At 52.5% G+C, this 18,082-nt stretch overlaps 1 protein-coding gene across 2 annotated transcripts in view; it reads right to left on the bottom strand.

The window, feature by feature from the left end:
* Positions 1-10,071: 10,071 nt before the first annotated feature.
* Positions 10,072-18,082, bottom strand: part of KAZN (kazrin, periplakin interacting protein) — a 1,065,865-nt gene continuing 1,057,854 nt past the window's right edge. For both annotated transcript variants that reach the window (XM_027060832.2, XM_053203924.1), the window contains 2 exons: positions 13,488-13,602; positions 10,072-11,656 (listed from right to left, as the gene is read on the bottom strand). In XM_027060832.2, coding sequence (XP_026916633.2) covers positions 11,492-11,656; positions 13,488-13,602 — 280 coding nt within the window. In that variant the 3' untranslated portion in view covers positions 10,072-11,491. The remainder of the gene's footprint in view (positions 11,657-13,487; positions 13,603-18,082) is intronic.

Here is an 18,082-nt window from a genome sequence, read left to right as displayed (position 1 = left end):
GGGCCAATGTCTACACTTCTTCCTGCTTCTGTAGAGTGGAGATAAGGGTACCTGTCTGTCAGGGTTGTTTGAAGGACTCGAAGAGATCCCGTCGGAAGCACTCAGCACAGGGCCTGCCCTTAGGAATGAGTCACACTGCTCAAGTCTGTTGGCAACCCTGTGTCTGATTTCAGGAACATGTTTAGAGAGGGAATGTCCGGAGGTAGGGGGGCTGGAAGAACTGAGGGGCTGGGAGGATGCTTGAGGGTCTATAACCGGGGCAGGGGACAGAGGTGTCTGGGGAACAAGGGGTGTGTGGTGCTTAAAAATACCAGTCGAGGGTCTAGTGTGCAAGAGGGAATGGGGATCAGGGGGCATCGTGCGTGAGCAAACACCTGCAAACCCCTGGAGCTGGGAAGGGAATGGACTGACTCGCGGGCTGGTGGCTTCACTCGAAGCCCTTCAGGCGGACGCCGAGCGAGATCTCTGTTCCCCAAAGCAAGCGGTTTCTGGTGCGGTGCCTCTGCCCCTCGCGGAGCGTGGTCTGATCGTGGGGGAAACACAGACACGCATCTGCTGCGATAGTTGCTTCCATACTTATTCATGTACTTGGCACACACACGCACACACGCTCCGGACACATCCATACACATGTATGTTTGTGCGTATGTTTATGTCGTAGAAAACATCAGGCGGGCGTCTTGGGCCTGTGGTTTCAGAGAAGCGGGTGGCAACGTCCATCAGGCCTGAGCCAAATTTGAATTACAGTAAGGGGGCGCCTGGGGGGCTCAGTCAGTTAACTTCCTTCGGCTCAGGTCATGATCTCACAGTTCGTGGGCTCGAGCCCCGCATCGGGCTCTGTGCGGACAGCTCGGAGCCTGGTGCTGCTTCGGATTCCGTGTCTCCCTCTCTCTCTGCCCCTCCCCGACTCATGCTCCGTCTCTGTCTCAAAAATAAACAGAAAACATTTACAAATTAAAAAAAAAAAAAAAACCAGTAGAACTTTGGTTTGCACGCAGAATTCGTTCTGGAAACGTGCTCGTCATGCAAAGCGCTTGTGTATCAAAGCGAATTTCAGGAACCATCGGCTGAGTTGTGATCATGTGACGTGTGGCATCACGTTCGACCCGTGTTGCAAGACATCGCTCGTCTATGAAGCGAAAATGTATTAGAAACCTTGGCTGGTCTCGCGGCACCGTCGCTGAACGAGTTACTCGCGATCCAGGGTTTTACCGGACGTATACATGCAGTGTTACGGACTGAACGTTTCTTTCCCTCCCACATCCACATGTTGGACCGTCACCCCCGGCGTGATGGTGTTTGGAGGGGGCCCTTTGGGAGGTGGCGAGGTCATGCGGGTGCAGCCGCCACGGATGCCACGAGTACCCTTAGAAGGGAGACCCCCGAGAGCTCCCTCGCCCCTCCTGCCAGCCAGGATGATGGACGCCACGAGAAGGGGGCCGACTAGGGTCCTCACCAGACCCCACCCCACGGCCTCCACGCTCCGGGTGCCTCTGGCGTCCTTAGCAAGCCGGTCCGAGGCCGCCGATGACTCTGGTGCTGGAGTTCGCGGGCTGCAGTGGCCACGAAACCACGACCACGGGTGGAGCCTTGCCCACCTGGCACGCATCTGTGGTCGTCTTCTGCCCTTGCCTTGTTTGGATTTTGCCCCTCACACCGGCTTCCACGTCACATGTTTCCTTCTGTCCGCTGCTTGGGGCCGGAGACTGGTCCCCGGCTCTCCCTCGGATGGTGCTACGTGCCCGTCTGCGTCCGTGGGGCTCCCGGCAGAGCCCCGCCCTGGTGTCCTAGGCTCAGTGTTGTCAGGGTGATACCAGCTCCAACCTTTCAGCTCTGGACTGACCTCTACCGCGAGCTACAGCCGGAGGGGCCCTGCCCGGCAGGGACAGAGGGGCCCTGAAACCCCAGCAGGAAACCAGAAGCGAGGGGGGGGGGGCCATCCCTTGGGGCGTCCAGTCGGTGGCGTGGTGGCCAAGAGACACAGGGCAGCATCATCCCCACAAACGCAACGTCACAGGCTCCAGGGAGGGCATCTCTAGCTGGGAAGAGTCGGTCCGTTAAAAAAGAAAAAGAATTTAAAATTGTTTCCTTCTTCCCTGTTGTTCTCCGTGCTGCAGACAGTGCTTGGCATGCAGCGGGAGGCTGTGTGTGCATCCACGTGTGCGTGGGTACGTGCATGTACACGGCAGGTAGGAGTTAGGGGATGGGACGGAGGCACTTCGGGGTCAAGCCCGGTGGACAGGCGGTCGCTTAACTAGGCTCTCTGAAGGGTCGAGGGACTGAAACCCAGTTCATGTTGACGTAAGCCCGTGGGTGCGTGGTGGGGAGAGTGTTATGGGCTGGTGGGTCCACCCTGCCAATTCATGTGTTGTAGCCCCAACCCTCAGCACCTCAGAATGCACTGTTCTTGGAAATAGGGTCTTTACGGAGGTGATTAAGTTAAAATGAAGCCGTTAGGGTGGGCGCTGATCCAATATGACCCGTGTCTTCATAAAAAGAGGGTCCTGGGACAGAGACAGTCACAGGGGGATGACCACGTGAGCACAGGGGGAGAAGACAGCCACCGACACGCCAAGAAAGGGGATCTGACACCTTGATCTTGGATCTCCAGCCTCCAGAACTGTGAGAAAAACATTTTTTTAATGTTTATTTATTTTTGAGAGAGAGAGAGAGAGAGCGCGCAAGCAGGGAAGGGGCAGAGGGAGAGGGAGACACAGAATCCGAAGCCGGCTCCAGGCTCTGAGCTGACAGCACAGAGCCCGGCGTGGGGCTCGAACTCACGAATTGGGAGACCGTGACCTGAGCCCAAGTCAGACGCTTGCCCAACTGAGCCACCCAGGCACCCCTAAATTTCGTTTTCAAGTCACCTGGTTACAACAGACCTAGCAAACTAATAAAGGGAAGCAATGGTGGGGGGTGGGAGGGGAAAGGGTTAGGCCGTCACTCAACCAAAACTCAAGAGGCAGGGGTGGTTCGGGCAGGGACAGGGTGATCCGGGCAATATATGATCTTCCTGCTGCCCTCAACGGTCTTGTATTCTGGCTCTGGGTTTGTCCCTTCCTCTCGGGCATCCTCTTGTGGGAGGGACATGGCAGGCTGCAACCCCGGGGCACACCTTCCAGCTCAAGATCCGAGAGAAAAGTGAGCGCCAACCTTCCAGTCCCCATTTTGGGCCATCCGGGTAGGTTCTGATTTTCTCCTCTCAGGTCTCGGGGCCTGTTCCTGGGGCTCCGGCACCTCCACCGGGCTGCAGAGCTGGGATTGGTCCAGCCAGGGTCATGTGACCTCCCTGAAGGCAGCGGTGGGGGTGGGAGTGGGGGTGGGGGTGGGGTTGGAGGAGGGGGGGAGGCAGTGGGGGGGGGCCCAGAGGGGCACCAGGATCACAGCCACACCCCCAGTCGTGAAGGTGGAGCAGTCCCCCAAGGCTGGCAGAGGAGGGAAAAGTGTGCTCAGCAGAGCGAGGGAGGCCCAGAGGGGGAAAGGAATTGGCCTCAGAACACACAGCCTGTGTCTGTGGCTGAGCCTGGGGGACAGTGAGCCCGAGGCCAGGTCTCTGACTCCCGGTGTGGTTGGAAGAGGACAGCTCGGCTGCTGTCAGGCTCCGTCACTAACTTGCTGTGAGGTCTTGGGCAACTGTCCAAAATCTCCTGCTTCTATCCCATTTTTGTTTGTTTGTTTGTGTTTTAATAAAATGAGAATGATGGGGGTGTGGTGTGCCAGGCGAGGGAGTGGATCCGGCTTCCAATAAAGTCGTGCTTAATACGGAGGAAGTCTTTTCTGTCCTGGGAACATCTGGCTTTAGGAGTTTTTTATTGTAAACAGCAGGGGTGTGGCCAGCGAGCCTCAGGCCATTGGTTTCAAGCCCAGACTGCAAAGAGCCAGTCTGCTCCCACTCACTCACCCAGGACCCTGGGAATCTATGTGACCGCCCTATGCCTCAGTTTCCCCATATGTCTGATGAGAAAAACAACGTCTACCTGAAAGGATTGCCGGGGGTGGGGTGGGGGGGATTCAATGGGGAAAAAACACTATAGCTGTGGTTCTCACTCAACTGGGGAAGATTCTGCCTCCCCAGGGGACATTTCGTGATGCCTGGAAAAATGTGGGAGGACCTGAGCTGAAATCAAGAGTCAGACGCTTAACCAACTGAGCCACCCAGGCGCCCCAATAATGGCATCTATTGAGTAGAGGCCAGGGATGCTTCTGAACATCCCGCAATACACGGGGGACAGGCCCCCCCACAAAGCATTCCTGAATGTCAATGGCGCCGAGCTTGGGAAACCCTGCGGCAGAGGACAGGGCGAGTGCCCAGTCTAGGCCGTCTAGTATTAGGTCTGAGCTCCGGGGTCAGACGCCCCTGAATCCTTGAGTCTGTCTCTGGTGCTTCTGTGAACGTCTGGGTGTCTGGACTCAAGGGTGTTTCCCTCTGTGAATATCTGGGGGCCCGTATCCCCTGGGGTCCTTGCTTACCCCAGCTGCTGAGGAGAGGATACCTCTCTCAGGAAAGCAGAAAGCCTTTGGGCCACACTAAAGCCTCCCACTGCTAGAGTCCCCTGAGCGCCGCGGGCACGAATCCCTCAGGACTGGAGACTCGGCGGGGGCTGTCCCACCCCTAAGACCCTATCCCACCGAGCCAACGAGACTCCAGCCCCAGACTCTGCTAGAACCACCGGGGTGAGGACCTCTCTCTCTTGTGTAGGGTTGCAGACCTGGGAGGTCGTGTGTCTCGTGGTCATTTGCCAACAGTGGGGACGACCTGTCCGAGAGTGACCCTGCTAGAGAGGGAGGCAAAGCCCAGAGAGGGGGAAAGGGGAGCGTCCTGAAAACATCATTGGGTGCTCTGATGCCAGCCATCCCCAAAGCCAGTCACAGTTCTGGACTGTTCTTTACAGAAGCCAAGACATCCTTTGTACTTTGTTTTTGTGTGTTTTTTTTTCATGTTCATTTATTTATTTTTGAGAGAGAGAGAGACATTCCTTGGTACTTTTAAACCAGTTTTTGAGTTGGGTTTCTATCTCCGGTCACCGGCTAATACAGCAATCCCACCTGCCCGAAAATCCTTTTTTTTTTTTCCCTACCAGTGGTGTTTTCTCTGGAGATTTTCTTCTATTTGTTTCCCCACCAATCATAAGCTTCTCGAGGTAGTGTTTGTGTTAGTAAACTAAATTCCCTCTGGACCTTGCAGCAGCTTGAACTTCCTGCACTGATGGGAATGTTCTGCATCCGTCCCGTATGGTAGCCGCCAGCCCCACGTAGCGATGGAGACCTTGAAATGTGCTGGGGTGACTGAGAAATGGAAAGTTACTTTTTTTTTTTTTAATTTTAATTAACTGGGGCGCCTGGGTGGCTCCGTCGGCTAAGCGTCCGACTTCGGCTCGGGCCATGATCTCCCGGTTGAAGAGTTCGAGCCCCGCCTGGGGCTCTGTGCTGACAGCTGGGAGCCTGGAACCTGCTTCGGATTCTGTGTCTCCCTCTCTCTCTGCCCCTCCCCCACTCGCACCCTGTGCCTCTCTCTCAAAAAGAAATAAAAACATTTAAAAAAATTTTTTAAACTACAATTTTAATTAATGTAAATAATGTAAATAATGTAAAAATACAAATTTAATTAATTTTAATTAATTAATAGTTTAAACGGCCACGTGTAGCCCGTGGCCGCTCTATCAGATGTCATGGCCCCATTGTGTCCTGCATGAGTTTTGTTTCCTATCACTGCGTTTGTTTAACAAACAAAGAGTCTGTGTTGGATGCCGTATTGGGGTACACAGCAAGGTCCCAGGGCCCCCCCGCGAATAAACTTAATGCGAAGCGGAAATGCGGAAAGTTTCGGTGGAGGCCCGGTTGACGTCCTCTGGGTCACAGGAGGGTTGGGGGAGGGACCAAACAAGGCTACTCGAGGGAATTAGGTCCTGAGATGGATGAATCCTCCCGTGCTCCCCTGAGGAGTCCTCCTGGAAAGTGGGACCCCATCGGGGAGGCCCCTGGAGGGCAGGGCCAGGCAGAACGGGGTGTTTGCAGACAGGTTCATGTGCCTTCTCTACCCACCGTGTCCGTTTTCTCATCGGTACAACAGAATCAGTGATAGTACACGCCTCTCGGGGAAGCGTCAGGATTAGAGGAGATGCTTGTGCAAAGCCCTTAGCGTACAGAAGCGTCTAGAACAAACACACAAGCAAAATCTTAGCTGCTAATTATTATGGGAGTTTGGCCCCCTCGTCTGGAGGGCCCGGTGAGGCTTAGGGACCCTCAGGGAGACCTGGCCTACGTCGGCCCTGCCCTGGCCTCGGCTTGTCCACCAGGGAAGGGCCTTCCTTTCGTGCCTCCCCTCAACGACGGGGCGGGCTGAGCCATGGGAAACGCACCGCGGGGAAGGAGCTCTGTCAGGCCCCGGTGAATCAGGAGGGGTTGGGCGTTTCTCACGGGTCCGATACCGTTTCCTGCGAGGTTTTCCCCCCACTCTTGCAGACCAGCATGGCTTAAAGCAGACATCTCAGATTTCTCCCTGGGGTCGCGAAAGAGCCACCCGACACCTCTGTTGTGCCCTGACGGCCCCCGGTGCCACCTCATGGGCCCATTGTATCAGTCTGTGGCCCCGAGAGTCCACTTGAGCCACGAGTCAGAGCAGAGGGAAAGGGACACCGTTACAGAAGGTGGAGACTTCACGTCCAGTTAGGAAGCGCTGCCGGCAGTGAGGGTGATGTAAATGGGCAGGAGGCAGAGCGGGTCCCCCGGGAGTGGGCGGAAGCCCAGCGGAAGTTCTGCTGTTGCTCGATGCTCCTTCAGCACTCTCAGGAGACGAGCTCCCCGCTTCCTTCACCCAGCCATGTGGGCCTTATGCCAGCCTCATTTACTCTGGCCCGCCTACCACGGGACCTTTGCACATGCCGTCCCGGCAACCTAGAATCCTTTTCCCTCTCCTCTTCACGTGCTGAACTCGCCTCCCTCCAGGCCTCACCGCCTCTTGACCACACTAAACACCCACGTGATAACCCCCCCCCCCCCCACCTACCATCTTCCCCTGCTCTCAACACCGGTCTTAGTTACGCTCTTACATTGCCTGAGGAGTATTTGATTCGTGTGTCTTTTCCCCGCTGGACTAGAAGGTGTGCAAGGGCAGAGGCTGGGCAGGACTCCATTGACCATTATATCCTCAGCATCTAGCTTATCCTCTCGCCCTGCCTGGAACGTTCTTCCCCCAGGTGTTGGCGGGGCTGGCTCCTTCCCAGAACTTAGGTCTCGGTTCAAAGGTCCTCTGGGCGCCCCCACCCCTGCACCACATTACCACTGTCCGAAATCAACCCCCCTGGCCACGGGCAAGCTTCTGCAAAGCAGGAAGAGAGCCGTCACCAAGAGCAGGACGAGGTGGCACTGGGAGAGATAAACGTCGGCTGTTGAAGACCCCCAGTGAGCAGCCTGAGCTGACTGAGGCCACCACCGGATACCAGAGGGCAATCTGGAAATGGAAGTACCGTGGGAGGGGTGAGGCGGGCAAGCTACTAATGCTAAGGGAGGGTCCCCGATCAGATGTTCTCCTCCTGGAAACGGGGAGCGCAGGCCCCAGACTTTTCCAGCAGGACAGAGAGCCTCTCAACTCCACTTCGAGTGACGCCCCCTGGTGAGGTAAGTCCTGTGCTGGGAGGTGGGGGTGGGGGTGGGATCCCCAGCGTTGCAGCGACAGGAAGCATGCAGCCAGGGTGGAGGACCCTGGGGTGGCGAGGCAGATGACTGAGTCTGAGTCCCTGCCTTGGGACTTCTTAGCTTTATGGAGCTGGGTGAGCCCCTCAGCAGCCCCCCACCTCAGTTTCCCCATCTCTGAAATGGGTGGGTAATCTCTCCCAAAGAGGCTGTTGGGAAAATTAAAGGAGAACACACGTAGAGAAAGGCTACTATGAATGAGCCGCTGTGCAGTAGTATTTATTGTTACAGTGTTAAAATTCACTCTTGGGAAGACGCTGGGGCCGTGATCAGCAACTAAAAGGCCAAGAGCATCATCTCTGTTCGTGGACAACTTTTCCCTTTGCGGCCAACAAATTCCCTCTGTGTTGGGACACCTTCTCACCAGCCAACTGTCGCCAGTAACGTGGGCTTCAGAAGTCGCCGTGTCCCACGGGCTTTCTTTCCTCGCCGCTCACCCGCCAGGAGCCCGTTGGAGCCTCGAAGAGCAGCGTGGACGGGATGGGCCAGAGCCTACGGGCTTCGATGGGAAGGGGGTGGGCACAGCTTGGAGCTCTGGAGGGTCTGGGTGGCCCCGCAGCGGACGTGTCCTGCCACATCTTCCCGCTCTGCCACGTGCAGCCCTGTTTAGTGACCTCGAGGTTTGGGGTCGCTGTTCTGAGGCCCCCTCTGTGCTGCCTGGGCTGCGTAGAGGCCCTTCCCCTTCCCCTTCCCCTTCATCTGGGCCAGGTTGTCATGCGGCTCCTCCCTGCCCCCTGCAGCCTGGGGCCCAGGGGGCAGGTGGGTGACTGAGGTGCTGACAGACAGATTTTAGGAGAATAGCTCTGCCCAGCTAATGACAAAGGGACCTTCCAGAGGTGTCTGGGTCAGAAAGCTGAGAGTCTGCTGGGCAGGTGACTTTTTTTTTAAATGTTTATTTTGAGAGAGAGAAAAAGAAGGAGAGAGAGAGAGAGGGAGACGGAGAAGGAGACGGGGAGAGAGAGAGCGTGCAAGAGCGAGGGGGAGGGGCAGGGAGAGAAGGAGAGAGAGAAGCCCAAGCAGGCTCCGAGCTGTCAGGACAGAGCCTCATGCGGGGCTCCATCCCACGACCACAAGATCATGACCTGAGCCAAAATCAAGAGCTGGACACATAACTGACGGAGCCACCCAGGCTCCCCAGGCAGGTGCCTCCTGGTGGCCCTGGTCCCCGCTTCTGGGAGAAATATGGGGTGCCTCTGCCTACTCTGCTTCTCCCTAGCCTCTGGCACCAACTACTCCTCTCTAAGGGGCCAGCACCCATGGACACAGATGATGCCACTCCAAGAAGCACATTCATATATTCACAGGTCCGGAAGCCACATCACCCTCCACGACCACACGACTCAGGCCCTTTGCACAGGATGTGGCAGGTCCCTGTTCTTCAGGCAGCCACCCTGCCCGCTTGAGTCACGAAAAGCCAATTCCAAACGGTCACTTGGCTGCCAAGGACCGGGGCGTCAGGTGGGAGAGAGTGTGCTATTAAGGTATCATTTGGACCGAAAGGTGCTTTCGAGGTTGTCCGCATCGCCCCAGGCCTGCTGGCCCAATGTTGCACATTTTGGGGACAATGCCATCCCTGCCGGTGACCCCCCCCCCCATACTGTCCACTTGCCCATCTTGCCCCCAGTGGGGTGGAGTGGGGGTGGGAAAGGCAAGCTCCATTTCCGACAACTCGGGTGAATGTTGGCTTCAGATAATCAGGCCCCCTTGTGCTACCCTTGCTCACCCTGTGGGAGTCATTTCCTGCCTGGTCTGCTGCTTCCCAAGAGGCAGATCCCAGGGTTCCGGGTCACCCAGCCTGGAGGCTGGCTTGGGAGTGACCTGTGGCATTGGGTTAGAAGACGTTTTACTTCCCCCTCCGGGCTGCAGGCCCCAGGTGTGGCTGAATGTGGCTGGAATTTGGAACCTCAGCAAAGCCACCTTAGATACCAGAGCTTCCCGCCCCGCCCCCCCTCCCCCCCCCGAAAGGACACGGAATCAGAAATGAGACCCTAGAAGGCTAAACATCAGATGAACGGAGGGCCATCCACCCGCCCACCAGCTGGGCGTTTGGTTTCCATGGGCAAGAAAAGCTGTGCTTATCTTAAGATCAGAGAGAAAACCATGGTCTTCGGCATCGGGGAGGAAGGGTCACTTTCAAGTTCCTCAGGCCTCAGTTTAGGCTTTTCCCGCAGGGGGAACTGGTTCATTGGGCTGAGGAACATGTACTTTGACGGTTCTTGGAGGCCGACACCTGTTCAAGTCTTGGGAGTTCAGGCCTGTCATTGACTCTGGTGCGAATGGCCCCAACGGCGGTCGAGCATCGTGGTCCCAACAAAGGATTCGCTTTGACAACCAAAGTGTCAGGGGAACTCCAGTGCATGTCATCCCTCCCAAGAACTCCAGTGCATGTCGTCCCTCCCAAGTCATCACTCAGCGCTGAGGTCAACAGACTCGAGCCCGAACACATAGATCCAACTGGTTTTCAAGGGTTGTGTCTGTGGACTTTTTTTTCCTCTCTCTCTCTCTCTTTTTGGTCAAGCCCTACTGGGGGCTCTAGAGAGTCTGAACATTAAGCATTCCTTTCCTCCTTGTGCATGTTGTTCCAACCGGAACACTGTTGGGGAGAACCAGTTCAAGGTCAGTCCGGTGCTGTCAGTGGGAACTCACAGCTCCCTTCTAGCCTGGTTGCTTGCCACCTGTCTCCTGAGAGGTTACAAAGTGGGTTACAGACATTAGCACGTGTTAATTCTCACAATGTCCCTGGGAGGGAACCAGGAAGTGTTGTGGATGCAGGTGTTGAGGCACAGAGGGGTGAGGCCACCAGCAAGAAGCCACATAGCCAAACAGTGGCAGAGTCAGGAAAAGGGCGGGGGGTGGGTTCTCTCCACCACGTCAATGACTTTGCTTTCCAGCCTTCATCTCCATGAGGGCATTGGTGAACACACCCCCGTTCCAGGTGACTGAGACCTCACCACACAGGTTTGTTGGGTTAATAGTGACAAGCATTTCCCTGCCCCCAATCCCAACCCCGTTGTCGAACTTGGTCGTCGCCGGCCTGAGTCAGTCAGCCCGGATCCCGTCCTCAGGATGTCCATCCTGACGACAGGAAACCTGCATTTCCTGGAACCGTTGCTGCTAAGCCCCGCCCCGCACCCTCCCGGCGCTGGAGCCCGGCCTGGGAGCAGGCAAAAGGCTCTTCTCCGCGTCCACCCCATGTGCCCCATGGCTTTTGGGGTGGAAGGGAGTGGCCGCCCCATTTTGCAGTCTCCCAAGGGAGATTCAGCGAGCTGAGTCAGAACCCGGGTGCTCAGTTGTGGGGGGCACAGGTGCTGGAGCCAGGAGCCCCGCCAGGCTGGCTGGAAGGGCCCCCGTGCCGACGGGTCAGCCTCAGGCTGTGCTCGCCCCTGGCACCGCCCTTGCTGGGTGCCGTGTGTCCGGCTGGAGCCGCACCTGCGCTTTCTGGGAGGGTGCTCTTGGGGAACTGCCTGCCTCCTTCCAACGGCGGCAGCTCAGTTCAAGGCCCCGGGGACCACCCGGCCTGCTCAGTGGCTGGCGGTCACTCTGGGTGGGGCCTGGGTTATAGAGAGGCTGGGCCGACAGGTCCTCCCACTGAGCGGACAGGTCCACAACCCGCTGAAGACAGGCAGGCCGGTGTCCCCTCGTTCCTCGGAGCGCCCGTCTGAAACTGCGACAGTCTGCTGGGATTGTGCCCGGGAGGGGCGCATCCCTGGCCCGCGGCCACTACGTGCAGTGGTGACAGCATCTGGCTACCCTTCCTCCGCGGGTGTGTCCGTGTTGGGGCTGGTGGGTCGTCAGTCCCTTACACATTGGTGACCTCGAGGCCATTGTAGCCTTCCAGCCGGCACTGCTCTGGCCTGCCCTGGGGGTCGTCGTCTCCACAATCTTCATTTTGAAGAGAGCCATAGTCATCATGAAAATCGGGGTCTTTGCTGCTGAAGCCCCTTCCTATCTTCCCCAGTGGCAGCTGAGAAGAGAGAGATGAAGGTCAGAGGAAAACAGGAACGGGGTGCCTTGGGATCTGGAAAACGTGGGGTCCCCCCATTCTCATTGCTGCGTGACCTTAAGCAACTTGCCTAACCTCTCTGTGTGCTTCCTGCTGCTCAGAGACCCCTGAGAGGATTTTGTGAGTCAACCCTCGGAGAGAGCTTTGTGTTCCCAACTGAAGGAACTGATTGGTTGCCCAGGGTGAGGACAAATATAGTGTGATTGTCCTCAAAAGTTTCCTACCTCCCTCCTCAGCAGGAGGAGCATGGAGAATGGGTATAACAAGACAGGCGAGAATGTCTGAGCAGGGGCGTGAGGTCTGACTGCGTTCCCAAGTCGAGAAGAAATATTCTAGCACTTCCTGGTGTGGCAGAAAGGGTGTGCGTGTTTTGGAGACTCAGAAACTGGGCTTTGGATCCCTGCTTTGCCACTTCCTGGCTGTGTGACCTGGGATGAGTCACCTGCCCTCTCTGAGCCTCAGTTTTCCCAGCTTCAAGGTGGGAACAGAAGTTCCTTTTTCCCAGAGTTGTCACAAAGAGTAGAAGTTGGATCTGTAAAGCACACAGCCAGGTGTTGGCAAAGGGTGGCTATTATTAACCCTACACAGCAGGTCCTCAGTGTGTATTTATCTCTTATTTTGAACATATCTCTATTATAATCTTCCTGATGGCACTTTGAAACTACTTATTCCCTCGACTGCCAGACCAGTGTTTCTCGATCTTTTGTTCCATGTTGCCACCTTTAAAAACGGAGACTTTTCCAATATTTTCTCCTAATCCCACCCCCCCCATCAAATGTTCACCCCACAGATACACTGTGCTTCTGTTCATGTTCCGTATACATACCTGTGCTTCATACATAAAAAGAGTGAGGTTTTTGTCCCTTCCCACCAAACCCATTTTCACCCCATTCTAGACTGCACGTTTTGGACCGAGAGCACGGTAAGAGTAAGGGAGAGAATTTATTCATGCTTAGTCCCATTGATGCTCGGGGTGGTGCCTAAAACACAATTAGGATCCAAAAAACGTTTGCTGCCTGAATGGAAGAATTTTTGGATTATCCACTTGGGCCATCTGTGTCTACACACTTCCATTTAGGAATCTGGGTCAGTCTGAGTCTGTGTGAACAGATCCAAACTGCACGTGCTTCCATATACCAGAGGCTAATCTGCCCCTATGGGTCGGGTCATTGGAGTTCAAGAGCTAAGTCGGTGGTTCTCAGAGTTTGGGGTGCATGGAACCCTCTGGACAGCTTGGCTGCAACCAAGGATCCCCGTTACCCCAGAGGCCCTTGGTTTTAGGAGGCCCGGGTGGGGGCTCCTGGGTGGCTCGGTCGGTTAAGCGTCTGACTCTTGATTTCGGCCCAAGTCATGATCTCACCGTTGGTTGAGTTCGAGCCCCGCGTCGGGTTCTGAGCGGAGCTCACAGAGCCTGCTTGGGATCCTCTGTCTGTCTGTCTGTCTCTCTCTGCCCCTGCTCACACTTGCTTTCCCTCTCTCTCATTCTCTCTCAACAAATAAACAAACATTTAGGAGGCCCAGGTGGGTCCCAGAAGCTGCCTGTGATTCTGATGCAGGCGGGCGAGACCTGTGCTTTGAGATGCTACTCTAAGCCTTGGGTGGGGGCTGGGCTTAAAGCATCATGCAGGTCAGTTGAAGGTGTCTTCCTCTCTCCCGTCTGCATCTGTGACCTGGTCCATTGGTCCCCCTCCACAAGCCAAGACAGGAGCTGGGAGGGGGCATCATGGGTCCAGATGACAAAAAGACCTTCTCCAGGCTGCAGGAGCCTCGGGTGAAGGCGTCAGCGTCTTACCCGGCCAGCCTTGTATTTAATGCCGCCGCTGCTCTCCTCCTTCCCAGCCCGGGTGACGCTGGAGGCCCTCCCTGGGGGTGTTCCGAAACGCTCAGCCTCCCGGATGCCTGAGGAGCTGGGGAGAGACACATTCTGAGTCAGCGGTGGGGGACCCGGTCAGCTACCATCACCCGGAGACACACACACACACTCACACAGGTGACAATGACCGTAACTGCTGCAATTTACCGCGTACCTTCTGTGTGCTAAGCACCCCTGTGCTACGGATGCACTCTGAAGCTTCAGGAAAATCGCCCCCGCCCTGCTTTTGAAATCTGTGTCTCCCCCGCCCCACCCCACAGTGACTTGTTGACTGAAGTGACCCCACTACTCCCTTCTCTGTGTTAAAGTGCTGAAGGCTTCTGTTACAATAGGATTCCGCAAACTGCGGCCTGCAGGCTGGAGCCGGCCCGCTGACTGATTTTGCAAATAAAGTTTTATTGGAACACAGCTACGCCCGTTAGTTGTTTATGTGTTGTCTAAGCCTCCTTTCTTGCTATGAGAACAGAGTTGTATACTTTTTAAAAAATGTTTATTTATTTTTGAGAGAGAAAGAGACAGAGCATGAACAGGGGAGGGGCAGAGAGAGAGAGGGAGACGCAGACTCTCAAGCAGGCTCCGGGCTCTGAGCTGTCAGCACAGAGCCCGACGTGGGGCCCCTGAACCCACGAGATCATAATCCGAGTTGAAGTTGGATGCTTAACGAAGTGAGTCACCCAGGTGCCCCTGTATATATCTTTTTCTTTTTTTAATTTTCTTTTTTCTTTTTTAAAATTTACATCCAAATTAGTTCGCATATAGTGCAACAACGATTTTAGGAGTAGATTCCTTAGTGCCCCTGACCTATTTAGCCCATTCCCCCTCCCACAACCCCTCCAGTAACCCTCAGTTTATTCTCTATATTTAAGAGTCTCTTATGTTTTTCCCCCTCCCTGTTTTATATTATTTTTGGTTCCTTTCCCTTATGTTCATCTGTTTTGTCTCTTAAAGTCCTCATGTGAGGGGCGCCTGGGTGGCTCAGTCGGTCAAGCGTCCGACTTCGGCTCAGGTCACAATCTCGCGGTATGTGAGTTCGAGCCCCACGTCGGACTCTGTGCTGACTGCTCAGAGCCTGGAGCCTGTTTCAGACTCTGTGTCTCCCTCTCTCTGACCCTCCCCCGTTCATGCTCTGTCTCTCTCTGTCTCAAAAATAAATAAACGTTAAAAAAAAAATTTAAAAAAAAAGTCCTCATGTGAGTGAAGTCATATGATTTTTGTCTTTCTCTGACTAATTTCACTTAGCATAATGCCCTCCAGTTCCATTCACGTAGTTGCAAATGGCAAGGTGTCATTCTTTCTGATTGCTGGGTAATACTCCACTGTACATATATACACCACATTTTCTTTATCCATTCATCCATTGATGGACATTTGGGCTCTTTCCATACTTTGGCTATTGTCGATAGTGCTGCTATAAACATTGAGGTACGTGTGTCCCTTCAAAACAGCACACCTGGATCCCTTGGATAAATACCCAGTAGTGCCATTGCTGGGTCGTAGGGTAGTTCTATTTTTAGTTTTTTGAGGAACCTCCATCCTGTTTTCCGGAGTGGCTGCACCAGCTTGCATTCCCACCAACAATGCAAAAGAGATCCTCTCTCTCCACATCCTCGCCAACATCTGTTGTTGCCTGAGTTGTTAATGTTAGCCCTTCCGATAGGTGTGAGGTGGTATCTCACTGTGGTTTTGATTTGTATTTCCCTGATGATGAGTGATGTTGAGCGTTTTTTCATGTGTCAGTTGGCCATCTGGATGTCTTCTTTGGAGAAATGTCTATTCATGTCTTTTGCCCATTTCTTTACTGGATTATTTGTTTTTGTGGTGTTGAGTTTGATAAGTTCTTTATAGATTTTGGATACTAACCCTTTATCTGATATGTCACTTGCAAATACCTTCTCCCATCCCATCCCGTCAGTTGCCTTCTAGTTTTGCTGATTGTTTCCTTCTCTGAGCAGAAGCTTTTTATTTTGATGAGGTCCCAGTAGTTCATCTTTGCTTTTGTTTCCCTTGCCTCCGGAGACGTGTTGAGTGAGAAGTTGCTGCGGCCAAGATCAAAGAGGTTTTTGCCTGCTTCCTCCTCTAGGATTTTGATGGCTTCCTATCTTACATTGAGATCTTTCATCCATTTTGAGTTTATTTTTGTGTGTGGTATAAAAAAGTGGTCCAGGTTCATTCTTCTGCATGTCGCTGTCCAGTTTTCCCAGCACCACTTGCTGAAGAGACTGTCTTTATTCCATTGCATATTCTTTCCTGCTTTGTGAAAGATTAGTTGGTCATACGTTTGTGGGTCCATTTCTGGGTTCTCTATTCTGTTCCATTGATCTGAGTGTCTGTTCTTATGCCAGTACCATACTGTCTTGATGACTACAGCGTTGTAGTATAGCTTGAAGTCTGGGATTGTGATGCCTCCTGCTTTGGTTTTCTTTTTCAAGATTGCTTTGGCTATTCGGGGTCTTTTCTGGTTCCATACAAATTTTAGGATTATTTGTTCTAGCTCTGTGAAGAATGCTGGTGTTATTTTGATAGGGGTTGCATTGAATATGTAGATTGCTTTGAGTAGTATCGACATTTTAACAATATTTGTTCTTCCTATCCAGGAGCATGGAATCTTTTTCCATTTTTTTGTGTCTTCTTCAATTTCTTTCAAAAGCTTTCTATAGTTTTCAGCGTATAGATTTTTCACCTCTTTGGTTAGATTTATTCCTAGGTATTTTATGGTTTTATGTGCAACTGTAAATGGGATTGATTCCTTGATTTCTCTTTCAGTCACTTCATTGTTGGTGTATAGGAATGCAACTGGTTTCTGTGCATTGATTTTATATCCTGAAACTTTGCTGAATTCATGAATCAGTTCTAGCAGTTTTTTGGTGAAATCTTTAGGGTTTTCCATATAGAGTATCATGTCATCTGCAAAGAGTGAAAGTTTGACCTCCTCCTGGCCGATTTGGATGCCTTTTATTTCTTTGTGTTGTCTGATTGCAGAGGCTAAGACTTCCAATACTATGTTGAATAACAGTGGCGTGAGTGGACATCCCTGTCTTGTTCCTGACCTTAGGGGGAAAGCTCTCAGTTTTTCCCCATTGAGGATGATATTAGCATTGGGTCATTCATATATGGCTTTTATGGTGCCCAGGTATGATCCTTCTATCCCTACTTTCTTGAGGGTTTTTATCAAGAAAGGATGCTGTATTTTGTCAAATGCTTTCTCTGCATCTATTGAGAGGATCATATGGTTCTTGTCCTTTCTTTTATGGATGTGATGAATCACATTAATTGTTTTGTGGATATTGAACCAGCCCTGCATCCCAGGTATAAATCCCACTTGGTTGTGGTGAATAACTTTTTTAATGTATTGTTGAATCCGGTTGGCTAATATCTTGTTGAGGATTTTGCACCCATGTTCATCAGGAGAATTGGTCTATAGTTCTCCTTTTTAGTGGGGTCTCTGTCTGGTTTTAGAATCAAGGTAATGCTGGCTTCATAGAAAGAGTTTGGAAGTTTTCGTTCCATTTCTATTTTTTGGAACACCTTCAAGAGAATGGGTGTTAACTCTTCCTTAAATGTTTGGTAGAATTCCCCTGGAAAGCCATCTGGCCCTGGACTCTTGTTTTTTGGCAGATTTTTGATTACTAATTCGATTTCCTTACTGGTTATGGGTCTGTTCAAATTTTCTATTTCTTCCTGTTTCAGTTTTGGTAGTGTATATGTTTCTAGGAATTTGTCCATTTCTTCCAGATTGCCCATTTTATTGGCGTATAATTGCTCATAATATTCTCTTATTATTGTTTTTATTTTTGCTGTGTTGGTTCTGATCTCTTCTCTTTCATTCTTGATTTTATTTATTTGGGTCATTTCCTTTTTCTTTTTGATCAGACTGGCTAGTGGTTTATCAATTTTGTTAATTTGTTAATTTGTTATCAATTTGTTAATAAAGATATGAATTTATTGCCATTATGATGCTTGTAGAGTTGGAGCTTCTGGTTGTGTTCTCTGGTCCTTTTTAGTCTTTGTTGCTTTTGGTCTTTTTTTTTTTTTTCATCTTTTCTCCCCTCAGAGAGTCCCCCTTAAAATTTCTTGCAGGGCTGGTTTAGTGGTCACAAACTTCTTTAATTTTTGTTTGCCTGGGAAACTTTTTATCTCTCCTTCTATTTTGAATGACAGCCTTGCTGGATAAAGAATTCTCGGCTGCATATTTTTCTGATTCAGCACATTGAATATATTCTGCCACTCCTTTCTGACCTGCCAAGTTTCCGTGGATAGGTCTGCTGCAAACCTGGTCTGTTTTCCCTTGTAGGTTAGGGACTTTTTTTCCCTTGCTGCTTTCATGAGTCTCTCCTTGCCTGAGTATTTTGTGAATTTGACTATGATATGCCTTGTTGATGGTCGGTTTTTGTTGAATCCACTGGGGGGTCCTCTGTGCTTCCTGGATTTTGACGTCTGTGTCTTTCCCCAGGTTAGGAAAGTTTTCCGCTATGATTTGCTCACATACCCCTATTTCTCTCTCTTCCTCTTCTGGG

The sequence above is a fragment of the Acinonyx jubatus genome, chromosome C1, assembly GCF_027475565.1.
Source record: "Acinonyx jubatus isolate Ajub_Pintada_27869175 chromosome C1, VMU_Ajub_asm_v1.0, whole genome shotgun sequence".
NCBI lineage: Eukaryota > Metazoa > Chordata > Mammalia > Carnivora > Felidae > Acinonyx > Acinonyx jubatus.
Note: the sequence above shows the minus strand (reverse complement) of the source record. Positions and strands in the feature narration are given on the sequence as shown.